Here is a 22,257-nt window from a genome sequence, read left to right on the forward strand (position 1 = left end):
GAAATTAAAAGACGCTTACACCTTGGAAGAAAAGTTATGACCAACCTAGATAGTATATTCAAAAGCAGAGACATTATTTTGCCGACTAAGGTCCGTCTAGTCAAGGCTATGGTTTCCCCAGTGGTCATGTGTGGATGTGAGATTTGGACTGTGAAGTAGGCTGAGTGCTGAAGAATTGATGGGTTTGAGCTGTGGTGTTGGAGAAGACTGTTGAGAGTCCCTTGGACTGCAAGGAGATCCAACCAATCCATTCTGAAGGAGATCAGCCCTAGGATTTCTTTGGAAGGAATGATGCTAAAGCTGAAGTTCCCGTACTTTGGCCACCTCATGCGAAGAGTTGACTCATTGGAAACGACTGATGCTGGGAGGGATTGGGGGCAGGAGGAGAAGGGGACGACCGAGGACAAGACGGCTGGATGGCATCACTGACTCGATGGCCATGAGTCTGAGTGAGCCCCGGGAGTTGGTGATGGACAGGGAGGCCTGACGTGCTGCAATTCATGGGGTCACAAAGAGTCAGACACGACTGAGCGACTGAACTGAACTGTCCTGGATGTACAGTGGGCAAGAATTTGAAGACTCAATGTGATACAATAACACTACTCTAGAGTCTGAGACTTCTCCAAGCCTCACAAAGAGGAGGACAAGTTAGAGACTCAGCTGGCTTAGCCAGTCCTACCATTTTATAGTCTGCATTTTCTAGAGTTTTAACAGTCCCAGGGAATTTCTCCTGTATGGCTTTAGTCCTTGAGCATGATGATTGGGCCTGAAAGTAGCAATAGTTGCTTTCATATGATATTCCCTCTAACAAAACTGATGACAAGACTTTTTATGTCAGTGACATTGATAAATCCTACTATTCTAGAATAGTCACTGTGGATGTGTATGAAAAGCAAGGATAAATGAATGGAAGAAATATTCAATTTATCACATCAGACTCCTCAAAAATCTAGCTAATATATCTTGACCACGATTTTTAAGCCAAGATTCAATTGGTTTTAAGAATAACAAACATGCTGTATGTCTGATTTGTCTTCAGACTCATATCATCGTTTCCAGAGTTTTCCACTACAGAGATTTATGCTGTCATTGGATCTAATTATGAATTAGCGATTGATTCATTTAGGGAATAACTCAACCAAATGGCAGTGGATTGAAAAATGAGCAGGCCCTGAAGGGACACATGGGCAGAGATAACTAATTCTGTCTGCTGGTGGGAATCAGCCCAGGTCATTCAGAAAATAGCCCTGAATGGAACAAATTATTCATCTTCCATCCACAGTGAGTGGCTTTCTCAGCCTTGCACTACTGACATCAATTAACCCCTGTGGCATTCTTCAGTTATTTGAAATCTCGAGGCTCACCCCATCCTTCTAAGGGAGCTATCCAGAATTTTTCAAATTTGTTTTGGTTTCTTTCCAAAGGTTTGACACTAACCAATTGTACTATTTTTCACTTTTCATTGTTAAGAGTACTCTGTTCATCCCATGCATGTTATTTGTTTACTGTCAATCCTTGGTATATCTTGAGATTTTATGAAATGAATACAGGCCTTCAGAGAATTATTGAGATACCCTTGTTTAAGAGCTGCATTTGTTTGGTGATGTAAATGGTTGTATTAAAGATGTGTTCATTATGCATAAAGAATGATTTTACCCAAAGGTCCATAAGAAATAGCCCACATAGAACCATCTCTTGCTCTGTCACCTCATTCTTTCCAGAGACTACTATATGTGTATATGTGTGTGTGTGTGGGGGGGGAGTTGGTATTGTGGAGAGATCCTCAGAGGGTAAATGATTCCATATACATTTCTTTGATTACCAATAGCTGCATTCCTACTGTGAGCCCCCAGCTACACTGAGATTAGCTTTTGTGGGGAGCCATGTATCAAGGATTTTGCTTCAGAACCCCTTCATGAGAGCTGACTACATTCCTTTTCAAATACTTACTCAGGGAGGCATACTTAAGAGTGAATTGTAACCTTTTCAAAATTGACATTTCAAGGGAAACAGATACTGAGTGGTGGGAGGAGGAGGCGGTGGTAGAAGAGGCAGTTTTATAACTAGAGGAAAAGACACGTCAGAAGGAGCCCTTGTTCCTGGTCAACCTGTCAAGTCATCCTCTGGGGTGATCCCCTCCTTTTCTGCTTGGTACACCTGCCACTTGCTCCTCTTTGGAATGGGCTGGGATTTGATGCTAGTTAGAGGGATTTATCCCATGGACGGAGGAGCCTGGTGGGCTGCAGTCCATGGGGTTGCTAAGAGTTGGACACGACTGAGAGACTTCACTTTCACTTTTCACTTTTGACTTTCAGGCATTGGAGAAGGAAATGGCAACCCACTCCAGTGTTCTTGCCTGGAGAATACCAGGGACGGGGGAGCCTGGTGGGCTGCTGTCTATGGGGTCGCACAGAGTCGGACACGACTGATGCGACTTAGCAGCAGCAGCAGCAGCAGCAGCAGCAGAGGGATTCATGGGCTCCCAAGGTGGCACGAGTGGTAAAGAGCCTGCCTGCCAATGCAGGAGACAGAAGAGACGTGGCTTCGACCCCTGGGTTGGGAAGATCCCCTGGAGGAGGGCATGACAACCCACTCCAGTGTTCTTGCCTGGAAAATCCTATGGACAGAGGGTGATGGTCCATGGGGTCACACAGAGTTGGACACGACTGAAGTGACTTAACACACAGCATGCACACAGAGGGATTTATATCAAAAATCAAAAATATCTTCATTGGAAGAGCTCCTCCATCTTGACCATATAAATAATTGAAAGTTATATTTAATCTATCTTCCAACCCATATTTTCTTCTTTATTCTTGTACATTTCACTTCATTCCAAAAGGGATTTGACACATCTCCTAAAAATATTGGTATTATCACTACATGAATTTGTTGTGATATTTGTTGGAATATTTGGTTGGAGAGAGGACATGAGTAGGAAAAGAAAACAGCACCAAGCTCAGATATTTTCTGCCATTTTTCCTTACAGTGTAGTCACATGCCTGATTGTGTGGTCATAGCTTCCAGTGGCAAAGGAAAAGGAAAATATCAACAGTTATAAAGTGTGCACAGTATGGTGGATAAAGTAAACTCAGATGTCTGAAGTACAATCTCCACAAAGCAATCTCTCCCGTAACATCTTCAAGAGTCAGTATGTAACACAATAGACAACAATTACAAGAGCATTTGTTCCTGTCTAACTGCAGTAGAGAATTTCATAAACCCTTTCCTTATAATGTGTGTTCATGGGCTTCCCAGGTGGCGCAGTTGGTAAAGAATCTGCCTTCAATGCAGGAGACACAAGAGACACCAGGTCAGTCCCTGGGTCAGGAAGATCCCCTGGAGGAGGAAATGGCAACCCACTCCAGCATTCTTGTTTGGATAATCCCACGGACAGAGGAGCCTGGTGAGATAGAGTCCATGGGATCGCAATGAGTTGGACATGCTGAGCATGAGCACACATGTGTACATTTGACCAAATAGTATCTTTACAAAATAACAGTGGTGATATACTATCCCATTTGAAACAGCAACGTAAGGTTTTTGAATCTGACTTTTCTGAACATTTCAGGGTACACAATCCCTATATAGTTAGCAGATCATTTACTGTGTATTTGGGATTTAATTCACTGACCCTCAGTTTTCTTTCCTATATTTCAAATGTGAAGAATATTTTCTTTTTGACAAATGCTATGGACAGGTTAAGAACTCATGTTTTAGAAGATGTATTAATATGGGTACCTCTCCGATCCAGCCAGGATCCAATAATAAACGTTAGTCAGAAGTGTTCATGCTTCAAGTATGAAACTGCTTTGGAAATGTCAAGAGTATAATGAATCCTCAGGATTCTTGCTGAGTCTGAGACTTCACTTGATGATAGCAATATGAAATTGGTTGTTTATGAAGGATTTAACAAAGGGATTTTTGGTGGTGGTGGTGGTAGTAGTATGTATGTGTTCATGTGTTAGTGTGGAAAATAAATCTATTCTTTCTTGGCCATTATATCTATCTGTGTGATTTTATGAAAAGAAGAAAACAACTGGATTAAATCAAATGGATTCTAAAAGCAAGATAAAGACCCTTCCTGAATCCCACACTTCTCGTCCAAGAGGTTATGGAACTGCACCTATGGCTTCTCCTCCTTCTCCTTGGACTAACATCTCTCTCTCCATATCTCATCTCTCTCTCTCTGTATAATGTGTATATACAGATATATGAATAAATGTAAATATTTTTCATAGAATAAATGTAACGTGGAAAGTTCCCATAAGGGCTCTATAATGCCAATGTTACTGTTCCTGTAGTGAACTTTTGGTTGCCTCCCTGGCATCTAATCTACACCATCACTCTTCCTCTGTAGCATCTGTATTGTTTGAGTGATATTGACGTACTGATACCTCTCTCGCTCTCCCTTTCTCTCTCTCCCAAAGCTCATTCTCCTGGAGCATCTTATAATAAAAGGGTACTTAGGCCCTATTGAAGGCAGACCTAAGGGATGGCAATAACAAGCTCCTGGTGACCATCCTAGTCAAAAGATGATAACATCCATGAAGGCTGACCATCTTAATTTTTCAGTTATGGGGCCAGTACATTCCATGTGGTCTACACCAGTTTGAGTTGGCTTTTCTGTTATTTGCAACCAAAAACTTTCTAGTTTGTACACTGATTGTTCAGCATACTTCAGGAACAAACAGTCAGTAACTCATAGATAGAGTGCCTACACTTTTTATCATTTTATTCCCCCAAATGGTAGATACTGCCTTTCCACTTTTCAGATAAGAAAAACAAGGTATGTAGAAGCTGAGTGATTTGACCAAAGTCATAGCAGCAGTGAAAGAATTAGAATCAGGACTGTCTGATGGTGAGACATTCTGCTAGACCAGCAGGTCTAACCTAGTTCTTTATCACACACAACTAAACACACTCCGACAGGCTACCTGGGGTTGAGTGCAATCCCTGGCCTGTTCCTGTAATTCAACCCTCTTCTCTCCTATTCAAGAAGGCAAATCAGGATGCACTGAGAGTGGGATTCTTATATGATCACCTTGAAGTGTCTTTAATTTAAAAGGAAAAAGACATTACCCAAAACCCACTAAGACCTTCGGTAGTTGAACTTCAAATTATTCTAGACAAATCTTACCTGCATGTTCCTCCTTTCTAGCTTCTGCTTGAGTGCTAAGTTGCTTCAGTCATGTCCGACTCTTTGCGATCCATGGACGGTAGCCTGCCAGGCTCCTCGGTCCATGGGATTCTCCAGGCAAGAATACTGGAGTGGTTTGCCATGCCCTCCTCCAGGGGATCTTCCCTACCCAGGGATCGAACTCAGTCCCCTTTGTTTCCTGCATCGCAGGCGGATTCTTTATCACTGAGCCACCAGGCAAGCCCTTCCTGTCTCCTACTATAAAGTAGACACATCCTTTTACATTTTCAGCACTGGCTGGAGGGATAATAAGATTTATAAGTCATGTACAGAACAAGCACTGGAGTCAGAACCATCAAGCTGAGCTCTTGATGTTTTCACATGAAGCAAACAAATCTCTCGGTACCTTGGTCATGATGCTAGAAGCTTCCTCTACAAGCTCTAGCAGCAGCCAGTCCAGGTTTCACCTGGCTTAGCTGTAGTCCTGCTCTGATGACATTGCACTCACAAATTTGCTTTTATTAACTGCATCGACTACAATAAAGTCACAGAATTTAGGACTGCAAACAAATGGAACAATACTGGAAAGAATTGAGCAATGAAATGGGGGGAAGGAATGATTAGGCATGTTGAAGGGAACCAGTTACTCTTGTACAGGAGATGCCTCTGAAATGTGAGCTGCAGTAACCAACCCCCTATCCACATCCACAGCTCACCAGACACCTGACAGTTCTTCATGTCCCTTTACTAAGTCATAAATATTGGGTGATTATGAACAATAAGTGCCTTTTGTCTTTCCATCTCTTTCTGTTTTCAATCACCATACTCAATCTAACATATCTCATACTGTGGTCCTTATGTATCTCTCCTCAAAGCATCATATGAATTCTGTCCATGCTTCTTTCATATGTTATTTCTTTCCTTACTTAAAATAGCCTTGGTTGTTCCCTCCTTGCACCCCCCAGGCCATTGATCTTTTTTATTTATTTATTTATAAGTGAAGGATAACTGCTTTACAATATTGGTTTGATTTCTACAATATTGGTTTGACTTCAACATGAATTAGCCATCAGTGTATATATGTCCCCTCCCTCTGGAACCTCCCTCCCCACTCCCATCCTTTCCCACCCCTCTAGGTTGTTATAGAGCCCTTCCACTGGGTCTTTTATTTTTAACTTTTCAATCACAGTGGCAGCACTCTCACCATGTACTGTAAGAAGGTAATCACACATCAGTTTCCCAGCAATCTCGGGCTCTTCAAGGACAGGCATCTTGAGCTTCTGCACCCCCAGCCCACTGATTGATGCAGAGTAGGTGCACGTGTGTGTGCTCAGTCACTCGGTCATGTCAGGCTCTCTGTGACCCCATGGACTATAGCCTTCCAGGCTCCCCATGGGATTCTCCAGGCAAGAATACTGGAGTGGGCAGCCTTTCCCTTCTGTAGGATATCTTCCCAACTCAGGGACTGAACCCATTTTCCTTGCGTTGGCAAGTGGATTCTTTAGCACTGAGCCATCAACACAGTCCACAGAGTAGGTGGTGTAATACCTTTTTCCCTGAGTAAAGCAATACAGGAATAAAAGCACCCACCATGTAGTTTAAGATGCACTGACATGGAGATGATGTGAAGTTAATGACTGGCTGATGGTGTTTTTTCTCCCAACACCCTGCTCAGATGGTGCCTGGTCTGATTGCAGAGGAACAGACAGATTGAAGGAAAATGGCCAGACTCTGGACCGCTGGGCATGTGCATCGCTGCCCACCTTCCTGGGGGAGATGCTGCTCTCAGCTGCACAATCACGCTCCCCCTTGGAAGTCTGGATGAGCCCCAGGTGCTGCGCTTCCTGCCAAGTGTCATCATGACCGCCCTGTCCTCTCAGATGACAGTAATGAAGCAGGAACTTAATATACCTCACCTCCGCATGTCTGGGGAAACTCTCTGTCATTTAGAATTTACTTGTGAGCCCCCATGGACACGTTCTTCTGTCTCTGGCATCTGTTCTTTGGTTAAAGCCCCTGATGTGATGCTTTCTATCGTGATCTCTGCTCGGCTTAGCTCTATTAGGCTCTGGTTTTTTTAGTGACATCCGTGAGAAATGAGATGATCGTCTTGCATGTACCTTTTCATCACACTGATCATGACTGTGAGCTGAAAGTGAAGGTGAGCCTCATGGCACCCGGAGGTGACAGCGAAGCCTGGCAGAAAGACAGAGCTGTTCACCCATGGCAAGGCTGTGATCTGGTTCTGCCAGGCATCCCCTGCTTAACTGCTCAGACTGAGGCTCCATGCCTTCATGATCCAGTCCAAAGTGTAATGTCTATATTTGTACTGGAGCCCCAAGGGGGGAAAACTGCATTATAATAAATGTGTCCTTTGCTAGCTACAGCATAATAAACATGATGCCCTAATTATCCATGTTTTCATAGAGCTAGGAAGCTAATCTCTTGAAGAATTAGTGTTCCTGGCAGACAGGCTCAGCATTTTGCATTGGTTTTGTGATGATACATAGCTTTGTAGGGTGTGTGTTTATGTCAGCATTCTAGCATCTCCAGATAGGCACCATATTGGAACTATTTTGGTACTGAGTCCAATTAGGGGTCTCTAGGTTGTAATAGGGTTCCCAAGTGGCTCATTGGTAAAGAATCTGCCTGCAATTATGGAGACGCAGGAGATGCGGGTTCAATCCCTGGGTCAGGAAGATTCCCTGAGGAGGACATGGCAACCCACTCCAGTATTTCTTGCCTGGAGAATTCCAGGGACAGAGGATCCTGGCAGGCTACAGTCCATGGAGTCAGAAAGAGTCGGACATACATGGCTGTAATCCCTTGGTGATCTGGTTCTGCCTTTCAATTCCATTCTGTGAGAAAGTTCACTAAAGTAGCCTGAGATTCATTATTGGAGAAATGCAAATCAAAACCACACCAGTCAGAATGTCTGTGATCCAAAAATCTGCAAGCAATAAATGCTGGAGAGGGTGTGGAGAAAAGGGAACCCTCTTACACTGTTGGTGGGAATGCAAACTAGTACAGCCACTATGGAGAACAGTGTGGAGATTCCTTAAAAAATTGCAAATAGAACTGCCTTATGACCCAGCAATCCCACTGCTGGGCATACACACCGAGGAAACCAGAATTGAAAGAGACACATGTACCCCAATGTTCATCGCAGCACTGTTTATAATAGCCAGGACATGGAAACAACCTAGATGTCCATCAGCAGATGAATGGATAAGAAAGCAGTGGTACATATACACAATGGAGTATTACTCAGCCTTTAAAAAGAATACATTTGAATCAGTTCTGATGAGATGGATGAAACTGGAGCCGATTATACAGAGTGAAGTAAGCCAGAAAGAAAAACACCAGTACAGTATACTAACACATATATATGGAATTTAGAAAGATGGCAATGATGACCCTGTATGCAAGACAGCAAAAAAGACACAGATATGTATAACGGACTTTTGGACTCAGAGGGAGAGGGAGAGGGTGGGATGATTTGGGAGAATGGCATTGAAACATGTATACTATCATGTAAGAATCGAATCGCCAGTCTATGTCCGATGCAGGATGCAGGATGCTTGGGGCTGGTGCACGGGGATGACCCAGAGAGATGTTATGGGGAGGGAGGTGGGAGGGGGGTTCATGTTTGGGAACGCATGTACACCCGTGGTGGATTCATGTCAATGTATGGCAAAACCAATACAGTATTGTAAAGTAAAATAAAGCAAAAATAAAAATTAAAAAAATAATAATTGGAACAATAAAGTAGCCTGAGATGGTGAGAGCTCTCCCCATTGGCTTCTGGAATCTCCCCCTCATTCTAGGTAGTTGTCCAGGTTGATGGAGGTAGTTGAGATTTGAGGGCCTGTGTATGAAAAATCCTGCTCCACATCCCATACCGCTGCTGGATTTCATGCTTTACTTTCCAGCATGGATGAGTCAGCATTTTGAATCTAGGAAATACCACCTTGTGGAATACTCACTTATTTATTCTTTCGACAAATCATTCAGAGTCTGCCGTGTGTCACTAACTCTTCTAGCTACCTTGGGTACAACAGTTGGCTTAACAAAAACCTCTGATGTTCTAAGTGGGGGAGAGAGAAAATAAATCAAATAAATACTAAATTATATAATTTTGGAATGAAAAAATGTATCACAGAAGAAAAGAAACAGGAAATGAAAGGGGAGTTTAGGCAGGGAGCTGTAATTTATAGTTTGTTTGGGAAAGTCTTCCCAGAAAATGTGACTTTACTTACTCCTCGTTCAAGTGTGATTATCTCAAGGAGAAAAATGCAAAAAGATGGACTTTTACCTGTAATAATTAAAGCTGTTAACAACTGGTATCTTTAGGAGAGTATGTACAGCATTGCCCAGCTTCAGTGGAACAAACTGGAGAAATTAGACTGGAATTCCATATGGTGACAGCCCTCTCCAAATTCTCCTATTTTATCGTATGACTTGGAGTCACCCTAGTGCCTGAGTCAGGGGCCCTGATGCGGTCGGCTTCAGATTCTACCTCCCAAACCAGTTTCAGGCACTTGGGTGGGGAGAATCAGTCTCCGAGGAACATGAGTGCCTTTGGGGGACAGAGTTTCTCCGTCTGAAACCTCAGCTAAAGCTCTGCCTTCTCCCCACTGCTTCCTTCCTTTATAGATGATTTTTTTTTTTTGGAGCGTCTTAAAGTTTTAATTGTTCTCCGTTTACTTTGAGACCCTGATCATTACTTATAAAGATGGGAAAAGTCCACAGGTATAAATTGGTGGTTCACACTATATTCCTAGAAATCTTAATTATGCCTAGATTTTTAAAATATTTATTTTATTGATATATAGTTGAGGGACTTCCCTGGGACATTTCCAACGCAGGTGGTACAGGATCAATCCCTGGTCAGGGAGCCAAGACCCCACATGCTTCACAGTCAAAAAACCAAAGCATAAAACAGAGGCAATATTATAATGAATTCAATGAAGACTTTAAAAATGGTCCACATCAATAAAGGTTTTTTAAAAAAAGGAAAAATGATTAATAATCTTGTGTTAATTTCTGCTGTACAGTAGTGATTCAGCTGTACATATATATGTATACATATAATATATATTATCTTTCATATTCTATTCCATTATGATTTATTATAAGATGGTGAATATAGTTCCCTGTGCCATTCAGTAGGAACTTGTTCTTTATCTATTCTCTATAAAATAGCTTGCATCCTAATCTCATACTCCCAATCCATCTTTCCCCCACCCTCTCCTCCTTATGCCTAGATTTTTGAAGTCTTTTCTCTCTGGACTCTGCACAAAGACAACTCCACTATGAAACCACGGAAAACAAAGTTATGATAATAGTTATTCTGCAGTATCATCTAAATTTACAAGATTTTAGACGTGAAAGAAAGGTGGCAGATTGAAAGTGAGAATGGGAGTGCACTGGAGAATGAGGGGTCCACAGAGGGTCATGCTGGCCTCCCGGCAATGCTGGTCCCTACCTTCAGGTGCATCATTGTTGCCACGGCAACTTCATGGAAATAAGGAAGGTGGGCGGAGCTTGGTCCCAGCTCCTGAGTTTTCTGGACTCTCGTTATCCTCTGATGACTTTCTTGCCTTGGATCTGCCACTCCTTATTAAAGATGAAAGCTTTTCTCCCTTAGCAGACTGATTCCAATGTCTGTTCAAACGGGTGCACTCAGGATACCTAGCTCTGAGCTAAACAGCAGCCGAATGTGGAAAGAATTTCTTCCTTTGAAGGTTAGTGAGTGATGAAACACTAGATGAAGAAAATAGCTAACAGGGACACTAGTGAATAGAACAGCTCCCCCTCTGGCAGAACTCTGTAGTGCAACTTCTCTTTCACAATGTGGATGTTGCCGAGTTGTGAAATCACCCAACTCGCATTTCATTTGCTGCTGCTGCTAAGTCACTTCAGTCGTGTCCGACTCTGTGCGACCCCATAGACGGCAGCCCACCAAGCTCCCCCGTCCCTGGGATTCTCCAGGCAAGAACACTGGAGTGGGTTGCCATTGCCTTCTCCAATGCATGAAAGTGAAAAGTGAAAGTGAAGTCTCTCAGTCGTGTCCGATTCTCAGCGACCCCGTGGACTGCAGCGCACACTTCATTTAGTGGTTGGTAATTGTATCACTTTGGGCTTCCCTGGTGGCTCAGCAGTGAAAGAATCCGCCTGCAATGCAGGAGACCTGGGTTTGATCCCTGGTTCAGAAAGCCCAACTACTCGATTTCCTGGAGTAGGAAATGGCTCCTCACTCCAGTATTCTTACCTGGAAAAACCCACAGACAGAGGAGCCTGGTCGGTTACAGTCTGTGGGGTCTCGAAGATTCAGACGCGACTGAGTGACTGGACAACAATAACAACAGAATTACCTGGAGGGCTTGCTAAAATGGGGTGCTGGGCCCCACTCCACTATTGTGTGGGTATTTCCTTTTCTAACAGAAGTTGGAAATTTTTCCATCTATTGACACTGTGTCTCTCGGACAACACTTTGAGAACCTCTGGTTCAACAGATGCCTGTTTTCCACTTCCACGTGGCTGTCACTCCGTCAGGAAAATGCTTCTTTCTTTGTGGCAGAAATGTAGTAATATTCCGTTTGTTGTTTCTTTCTTTGTATGTTTTCTGATTTTTCTGAAAGTACCACAGAATGGTCCCAAAGGAAATATTTATAAGCAGCTTCTTGTGAAACACAGCTAGACAAATAACATTCTGCTCATTGCAGCTGTATATTGAAATTCAAACTGATTTGTGTGTATGCTTTGTTTATGAGTAGCATTATTTATAAAACTTGGAATCGGGCTGTCTTTGTGGAGTCATTATAAACATTCAGCTAACACCAAGTGATTCCTCTTTGATCCAAAATTGACAGAGCTCACAGATGAGCGCTGAGTTAAATCCACACACTGCTCATCCTACTGAAGCTCCAGTATTATATGCATCACTCCTCTACGTGTCATATATGTCATATGTATAAATACATGTATGTGCGTGAGTGCTCAATCACTCAGTTGTATTCACTCTTTGCAGCCCCATGCACTATAACTCACCAGGCTTTGCTGTCCATGGAATTTCCTAGGCAAGAATACTGAAGTGGGTTGCCATTTCCTTCTCCAGGGGATCTTCCTGAATGGATTGAACCCACATCTCCTGCTTGGCAGGTGGGTTTTTAACACTGAGCCACCTGGGAAGCCCACCTTATGCCTTTACTTTAGAATAAATTCTGACTGGGGCACATTTTGAATGAAGACAAAATGCTAATACTTCCTGGCAGTCAGACTTAGAAGGAACTCATTCTGTAACTGATTGTTGTTTAATTGAGCAGGAGGTGCTCCCGAATTTCTAGATAAGTGGGAGCCCAGGACAGCAATCTAGTTGGAAGAAAGAGATAAGGAAATTGTTCTGAAGTTGTGTTTGTTAAGTAAATATGCTGACTTTACTTAGGGTGTACTGGCAAAGTTTTTTTTTTTTTAAAGACACCTTGTATTTTATATGGTTTTTTTCTCTACCTACACACGTCTCTGTTTATTTTGCCTAGAAGAGGAAACCCAATAGAAGTTCTTAGGGTTCTAAAGCACTTCACCCTTGTTGCCGTCACTGTTGTAAAGTGCCCAGCATCTCTTTAATGTGCCATTAAGTATTAAAAAGCAGAGACATCACTGTGCTGACAAAGGTCCATATCATAAAAGCTATGGTTTTCCAGTAGTCATGTATGGATATGAGAGTTGAACCATAAAGAAGGCCGAGCGCTGAAGAATTGATGCTTTCGAGTTGTGGTGCTAGAGAACACCCTTAAGAGTCCCTTGGACTGCAAGGAGATCAAAACAGTCAATCCTAAAGGAAATCAACCCTGAATATTCATTGGAAGGACTGATGCTGAAGCTGAAGCTCTAATACTTTGTCCACCCGATGCAAAGAGCCAACTCATTGAAAAAACCCTGATGCTGGGAAAGATTGAAGACAGGAGGAGAAGAGGGCAACAGAAGATGAGATGGCTGGATGGCATCACTGACTCAATGGCCATGAATTTGAGCAAACTCTGGAAGATGGTGAAGGACAGGGAAGTCTGGTGTGCTGCACTCCACTGCATCACAGAAAAAGTCAGTCACGACGTAGCAACTGAACACATCATAGCAACAAAAACAGAGTGATTTTAAAAGATTGCAGTAGGAAACAAAATATTCCCAGGAAGATTCTCCTTTTCTTAGTTTGGTTTCATTACTCCTGGCCACTTCTCCTTAACTGCATCTTGTATCTTGCTATACCTAGCAATTCTCTCATCAGTTTCCCTATTTTATATTTTTCATCCAACAATTCTCAATCAGCAATTCCTTTGCATGTTAGCATGTAGTCTCATAGAGGCTCAATTGACCCTTGAATTCTTTGGGTTTGAACTGTGTGGGTTCACTTATAGGTGGATTTATTTTCAATAGATCCTACAGTACTGCCTGATCCCATGGGCAGGGGTCTTGGAACCAATCCCCCTTGGATACTGAGGAACAACTGTAGGTAAGACTTTTTTTTAGGACTCTCAGAAGATACAGTCTGTTTGAAAATGTATAAGAGCCTTGCCACTATGCAGTGAAGATGGTGACTTTTGAGAGCTGACTTCTGCTTTCTGGGGCACCTTTGATCAGGTTGCTTTTGAAAGATACTCAGGAAGTGCAGGATAATTTTCACTCTTAGACACAATCTCAGAGAAGCCAAGTTCAAGGACAGAGCAGTGTGGTCTTTTTGCTGCCCCTAGTAGTGATAGCAACTGTGATTACAGCCTAGCGTCCCTGAGTCCAGGGTCTCTGCCAGGAGTCACCTCCCCTGATGGAGAGCAGGTGTCAGAGCACCAGGGGAAGGGGCAGGAAAACAGAGCCCCTAGGAACTTCAGGAAACTATAGGTCTGGCTTGATCATTAAACATGTCATTGGCAAAGGTCATGCTTGTTATGATGTAGCCTAATAGTTGGGGTTTTTTTTTTTTTTTTGGTAAAATAAATCTTAAACAGAGTTCCAAAAGAAAATGGTTTCAGAGTGTGTATTGCTATAAATTCACATTACTAATTTTCAGCCATAAAACGGATACTGTTGGAGTTCATGTTTTAGGAGGATTTTTCTGTGTGACAAATTTCATATATTCCAAAGCACTAACTATAATTTCAGCCTCTGTAGTCTCAGTTAAAATTACTGTTGTTTTCTGCCTTTTTGTGCCAACAATATGTTCCTCTACATGACATAGCACATTTTCTGTGAAGAGTTTTTCCTACTACCTCGATTTCTAGTAGATCTCTAATTATATTAATTTTGAAAGATTGAACTGATGCATATTGTATTTAAGCCAGTAATGAAATAGACAGCAGCATCTCCTTAACCACTTTATCCCATGACCTCTTTCATTTTCCACTTACTGTTGTGCATATTAAATATTTGTTCATCTACTCCCACTATATCCACCAAGCACCCAGAACACTGTGGGTCCTCCTGAGAGACATTCAGTGGATGTTCAGCAAATGACGTTAGCAGGGCTCCTTGTTCTTCCTGCCTACTGACTTCTGTGTCTGTGTGCTAAACTGTGTACCTCATTCTTACATTGGTTCCAAAACTATCCAAACTGATCACTAATTCCTTTTGAGCTTGCATGCAATTAGCAACATCACTTTACAAATGTGACATTCTGAAGAATTAATTTTTTGAATGATAACTCAGTAGGAACAATTGAATCATCAAAGATAAAGTTTGAGAACAGCAAAATGTAAATATCCCAAACTGAAGGAAAGCTAAAGGCTTTACCTGAAACATCTAAAGATTCAGTTGTAAAACTGGCAGAAAACAACGGTAAGCATTCATTGCAGCTTTTCTGCAGTATGAAACTGGCCTATCGTCATACTCTCCCTATAAATCACCAAGATAAGAGGTATATTATGTGCAGATATTAAAAAGATTCAAAGGATTTCTTTTGATCAATCACAGAAAAACTTTAAACAACCTGAATATATTTTTCAATTTTTTGTTAAAATCACCATTCTAACGTATGTTGTATGTGTCAATCACATTCAAAAGAAAAGGCAACAAATGGTCTATGCATTGCTTCATTTTGTGTTAATAAATGTGTCAGCTTTTAGTTAAGAACTATAAACCCTATTATTACGTATATAACAACTGCCCAGTTCAGTCAGTTCAGTCGCTCAGTCATGTCTGACTGCTTGTGACCCCATGAACTACAACACGCCAGGCCTCCCTGTCCATCACCAGCCCCCGGAGATCACTCAAATTCATGTCCATTGAGTCGGTGATGCCATCCAACCATCTCATCCTCTGTCATCCCCTTCTCTTCCTGCCTTCAATCTTTCCCAGCATCAGGGTTTTTCAAATGAGTCAGTTCTTCGCATCAGGTGGCCAAAGTATTGGAGTTTCAGCTTCAGCGTAAGTCTTTCCAATGAATATTCATAACAACTGTTATTGGCTTTTAAAAAATTTTTTATCAAAGTTATACATTTATAACTTTGTTTTATATACACATATAAATATGTATATATAATCTATAAATATATAAGATATATATATAAAATACATTTATAAAATTTAACAGTCAACTAATTCAACAACATTGAAAATATCCATCTCTTGCCTGATTCCTAATTCCTAATTCCTGCTCTCAAAAGGAAAGTTTATAAATCTTCTAATTGTTTCTTTTGGTGTTTATTTCCAAATCAGTCAATAACATGCTTGAGCTACTTCTGGCTGGGTTTTTTTAAGCTTCATGCAATTAGCAATTAATATCCACCATAAAAAATGGGGATTTAGTATTTTTCATTTTCTCCCATCACTCTCAACCCAATCCTCACCTGCATAATTACCTCTAACCATTTGCCAATTGTTAAAAATTGTAATCTTTTGATGGATCATTATTCAGTGTCTACATCATTATATAAGCACTATTCATAACTGAGCCATGTGGTATTCTGCAGTTAGATTTCCATTCTTAAAATCTTATCTTTTTGCTTATAAATTTTCTATATATCTGTCTCTAACTCCCCAACTTTCCTTCATAGTGTAAATCCATCAATATGTTTGTAAAGTTGGCTATTCTATCACATTTATCTTGGAGACAACTCTTTCAAAACCTCCAGCCTGGGTGTTCTCTGGGTTTTCTCTTCTGCTGTCATCTGAAGAGACCCCTCAACCATCAATTTGAGTGTTTGGGTTTTTTTGTCTTTTTTCTATATGAAATCTCCTATTTTCTAAATGTCTGTTATATTTTTGTTTATTCTTTTTTATTTTTTTTATTTTTACTTTATTTTATTTTACAATACTGTATTGGTTTTGCCATACATTGACATGAATGCACCACGGGTGTACATGCGTTCAATAGTTTCCTGAAAAGCAGAGAGCAAGAAGTTATCATATATACATATATGCTGCTGCTGCTAAGTTACTTCAGTCAGGTCCGACTCTGTGCGACCCCGTAGACGGCAGCCCACCAGGCTCCCCCTTCCCTGGGATTCTCCAGGCAAGAACACTGGAGTGGGTTGCCATTTCCTTCTCCAATGCATAAAAGTGAAAAGTGAAAGTGAAGTTGCTCAGTTGTGTCCAACTCTTAGCGACCCCATGGACTGCAACCTACCAGGCTCCTCCGCCCATGGGATTCTCCAGGCAAGAGTACCGGAGTGGGTTGCCATTGCCTTCCCCATATATATATATATATATATATATAGAGAGAGAGAGAGAGAGAGAGATTGGGGAAATAAATGGTGACCCACTCCAGTATTCTTGCCTGGAGAATCCTACGGACAGAGGAGCTTAGCAGGCTACAGTGCATAGGTTCACAAAGAGAAAGACACGACTGAAATGACTTAGAATATATATAGATATGTGTGTGTGTGTGTGCGCGCATGCTTCCCAGATGGCACTAGTGGTAAAGAACCTGCCTGTCCACAAAGACAGAAATATAGATCAATGGAACAAAATAGAAAGCCCAGAGATAAATCCACACACATATGGACACCTTATTTTTGACAAAAGAGGCAAGAATATACAATGGAGTAAAGACAATCTCTTTAAGAAGTGGTGCTGGGAAAACTGGTCAACCACTTGTAAAAGAATGAAACTAGATCACTTTCTAACACCACACACAAAAATAAACTCAAAATGGATTAAAGATCTAAATGTAAGACTAGAAACTATAAAACTCCTAGAGGAGAACATAGGCAAAACACTCTCCGACATAAATCACAGCAGGATCCTCTATGATCCACCCCCCAGAATTCTGGAAATAAAAGCAAAAATAAACAAATGGGATCTAATTAAAATTAAAAGCTTCTGCACAACAAATGAAAATATAAGCAAGGTGAAAAGACAGCCTTCAGAATGGGAGAAAATAATAGCAAATGAAGCAACTGACAAACAGCTAATCTCAAAAATATACAAGCAACTTATGCAGCTCAATTCCAGAAAAATAAATGACCCCATCAAAACATGGGCCAAAGAACTAAATAGACATTTCTCCAAAGAAGACATACGGATGGCTAACACATGAAAAGATGCTCAACATCACTCATTATTAGAGAAATGCAAATCAAAACCACAATGAGGTACCACTTCACACCAGTCAGAATGGCTGCGATCCAAAAATCTGCAAGCAATAAATGCTGGAGAGGGTGTGGAGAAAAGGGAACCCTCCTACACTGTTGGTGGGAATGCAAACTAGTACAGCCACTATGGAGAACAGTGTGGAGATTCCTTAAAAAATTGCAAATAGAACTGCCTTACGACCCAGCAATCCCACTGCTGGGCATACACACCGAGGAAACCAGAATTGAAAGAGACACATGTACCCCAATGTTCATCGCAGCACTGTTTATAATAGCCAGGACATGGAAACAACCTAGATGTCCATCAGCAGACGAATGGATAAGAAAGCTGTGGTACATATACACAATGGAGTATTACTCAGCCATCAAAAAGAATACATTTGAATCAGTTCTAATGAGATGGATGAAACTGGAGCCGATTATACAGAGTGAAGTAAGCCAGAAAGAAAAACACCAATACAGTATACTAACGCATATATATGGAATTTAGAAAGATGGCAATGATGACCCTGTATGCATGACAGCAAAAGAGACACAGATGTGTAGAGCGGACTTTTGCACTCAGAGGGAGAGGGAGAGGGTGGGATGATTTGGGAGAATGGCATTGAAACATGTATACTATCATGTAAGAATCGAATCGCCAGTCTATGTCCGATGCAGGATGCAGGATGCTTGGGGCTGGTGCACGGGGATGACCCAGAGAGATGTTATGGGGAGGGAGGTGGGAGGGGGGTTCATGTTTGGGAACGCATGTACACCCGTGGTGGATTCATGTCAATGTATGGCAAAACCAATACAGTATTGTAAAGTAAAATAAAGTAAAAAAAAAAAAAAAAAAAGAACCTGCCTGTCAATGCAGGAGACGTAAGAGACACAGGTTCGATCCCCAGGTTGGGAAGATCCCCTTGAGAAGGGCATGGCAACCCACTCTGGTATTCTTGCCTGGAGAATCCCATAGACAGAGGAGCCTGGAGGGCTATCTCCATAGGGTTGCAAAGAGTCGGACACGACTGAAACAACTGAGCACACACACACGTGTGTGTGTATTTCATATATGTATAATTATATATAAGTGTGTGCTCAGTCACTCATTTGTGTCTATATATATATAGACGATATATATATATCGTATATAGACTATCTCTCTATATATATACACGTATATACACACACACACACACATATATATATATCATCAAATGCTACCTAACCTTTAAAGGAATTCCTTTCATTTGTGACACCATGAATGAACTTGAAGTCCAGTGCATTGTGAGTTTACATCCTTTGTATATTTATATAATCTCCCACTCCTCAAAAGCAACGAAAAGCAAGGATAGCTTCTTCTTCTTCTATGCCCTGAAACATCAAAATGATGGGGCTTGTGAGGGCGACTTTCACCCATCTTGCTGAGCCCTTGGTTGAAGAGGAGGAGTTCTCATCTAGAAGCTTATTCTTGAGCTCTGAGAAATTTTATTAAATTATTTGGGGTTTTTTGTGTGTATGTTGTTACTTCTTTAGGAACTCTTATTATTTAGTTATTGTATCTCTCATCCTTTTTCTCCTATTGTCCTATTTTTAATTATATTTTCTGAAATAATGTTCTCAAGTTTATTCTACTTAATGAGTTTTCTATTATTGCTATATTTTTAAATTTCTGAAAGTTCATTACTGTGTTTCTTGTTCTTCCTTAGAGCATCCTATTCTTGCTTTATAAATGTTGTCTTCTCTAAGGTTGTAAATGATAGGGTTTGGATTGTTTCATATTCTGGCTGTGGAATTTTCTTCTCTGCTTTTTCTGCAGCAAGCCGTCTTCTACCTGAGACCACCAGCGATGCTGCTAGTTCCTCACTCAAGTCATTTTTCTGCATCAGTTTGTCACCTACTGGCTTTTGCTAGCATTCCAGGCTATTTGCCTTGCTTTGGTCCACCTGGCTTGTTTAATGTCTAGAGAATTAAGGGATCGTTTATTTTCCTTCCATGTCCCTTCCAGAAGGAACATGTAAGAGAGTTCTGGAAACTTAGCTTTATGGATCATGCCTTCAGTTTCTATGTAAGCAGTGGTTCAGAGGTGGCACTGAAGGCCCCATAGGAGACTCTGTCCATCAGGTTGCAGAGCCCCATTGAGATTAGTGTAATCACAGAAAGGGTTTGAGCACACATGACCATAGATGCTAGAATTGTCTGTCACATTGGGCTAGAATGTGACAGTTCCTGGGCACCATACTTTTAGCGCCCAGAGAAAATGCTGACCTTTAATCTGCTTTAGACAGACTCTTTAGTAAGATACTTTGGCAAAATCTTTGCCAATATGTAACACCTTTGGTACATAGGAAACTGGAATTCTCAAACTAATTTCCTGAATTCAATTCTTTTACCATTTTAACATTCCTTCTATTTTAGATGTTTGGTAATATATAACTGTTTTGGCCCACATGTCCCAGAGTTTTGAAGGTTTTCATTTTTTTTGTATCTATTGTTTATAATGCAAAATTATAACATATAGAAAATTTCTCAAGTGCCGTGAAATAGGAGAACACCAAAATAGTAATATTATCTGGAAGTGTCATCAACCAAACAGAATTCCTGTTAATATTTGTGTGCTTTTTTGCAAGTTATGTTTTCTTATTTACTATGATGTTAGGAACAAAATTTCATGCTAAATTTAAAAGATAATTTTTTGTGATTATGATGATACTATATCTTCATTATAGAACATTGGGAAATACAGAAATATTATCAGAAACTTAAATCCAGAATCTGAACATTCAGACATAACCAGTTTAAAGCTTTATACTTTTATATATCCTTAAGGCCTTATTTTTTTTTTTACTTTTCCTCACAAAAGTATTAAATACTCATTTCAAAAATATAGATAACATAAAGTTATAGAGCACAAATAATTAGGATTCCATTTTAGCCTTATTTTTCCCTGAAATAAGGTTCCTCAAGGTTTAACTTCTTTAAAGTTGCTTGTATATTTTCCCAGATCTCCACTATGCATCACATTTTTATAGCCTTTGTATAAAGCGTATATTTCCTAAAGTCTAAAGATGCATGTATATTATGCACACTAAAATAAATAGGTATATACACCAGCCTTTAAATTTTCTTACTTGAATAAAGTACAGAACGCATACTGTTCCACAACTTACTTTTAAAATCTGGTCTTTTACAATGAGCACATCTCTTATCTTAGTGAATGTAAATCTATCGCATTCTTTCTAATAACCTCATGGGACTGATATGCAATAATTTATGTGAAAATTTTCTCAACAATCTTTGTTTTTTTTTCTTTCCTTTTTTTAATCGAAGGATGATTGCTTTACACTACTTTGTTGGTTTCTGCCATACATCAACATGAGTCAGCCACAGGTATCTCCTCCCTCCTGAACCTCCCTCCCACACTTAACTTTCTTTCTAGTTTTTTTTTTTTACTATTATGCTGAACACTGCACTGTGCATCTTTATACACAGAGCACTTTGCATATGTGTGCAAAATGTCTTTTAGTCAGATATAGTCCTAGAAATAAAATTAATTAATCAAAGGTATATGAGTATTTATTGAATTAATGCAAGGTCCAATTACTTTTCAAAAAGGCACTATAAATCACTCTAAAAATATATAAATATGACTGTTGCTTCACACCCTCACTAATGCTGAATACTGTCCATTTTTAAGTGTTTTGCCAATCTGAGAAATCCAAATGACTAGTTATTATTTTAAAATATATTTCCTTAAGTATAAACAGTCATTCAAGCCTGATTTTTTGCAGACACACAGGCCTTTTGCTGCTGGATAGCTGGAGTAACTGGCAAATTTAGCCTTGGAGTACAGAATGAAGTCAGACAAAGGCTAATAGAGTTTTGCCAAGAGAACGCACTGGTCATAGCAAACACCCTCTTCCAACAACACAAGAGAAGACTATACACATGAACTTCACCAGATGGTCAACACCAAAATCAGATTGATTATATTCTTTGCAGCCAAAGATGGAGAAGCTCTATACAGTCAGCAAAAACGACCAGAAGCTGACTATGGCTCAGATCATGAACTCCTTGTTGCCAAATTCAGACTCAAATTGAAGAAAGCAGGGAAAACCACTAGACCATTTAGATATGACCTAAATCAAATTGCTTACATTTATACAGTAGACGTGACAAATGGATTCAAGGGATTAGATCTGATAGACAGAGTGCCTGATGAAGTATGGACAGAGGTTCCTGACATTGTATAGGAGACAGGACTCAAGACCATCCCCAGGAAAAAGAAATGCAAAAAAGCAAAATGGCTCTCTGAGGAGGCCTTACAAATAGCCGTGAAAAGAAGAGAAGGGAAAAGCAAAAGAGGAAAGGAAGGATATACCCATTTAAATGCAGAGTTCCAAAGAATAGCAAGGAAAGATAAGAAAGCCTTCCTTGGTGATCAATGCAAAGAAATAGAGGAAAACAATAGAATGGGAAAGACTAGAGATCTCTTCAAGCAAATTAAGATACCATGGGACATTTCATGCAAAGATGTGCTCAATAAAGGAC

At 40.6% G+C, this 22,257-nt stretch overlaps 1 protein-coding gene across 1 annotated transcript in view; it reads left to right on the forward strand.

Moving 5' to 3' along the window:
• Positions 1-6,885: 6,885 nt before the first annotated feature.
• The window catches only part of NKAIN3 (sodium/potassium transporting ATPase interacting 3), a 280,276-nt gene continuing 264,904 nt past the window's right edge, over positions 6,886-22,257 (forward strand). The window contains exon 1 of the mRNA XM_068983424.1: positions 6,886-7,026. Within this exon, the coding sequence (XP_068839525.1) occupies positions 6,886-7,026 (141 nt within the window). The remainder of the gene's footprint in view (positions 7,027-22,257) is intronic.

Source organism: Capricornis sumatraensis, chromosome 11 (assembly GCF_032405125.1).
Source record: "Capricornis sumatraensis isolate serow.1 chromosome 11, serow.2, whole genome shotgun sequence".
Classification (NCBI taxonomy): Eukaryota; Metazoa; Chordata; class Mammalia; order Artiodactyla; family Bovidae; genus Capricornis; species Capricornis sumatraensis.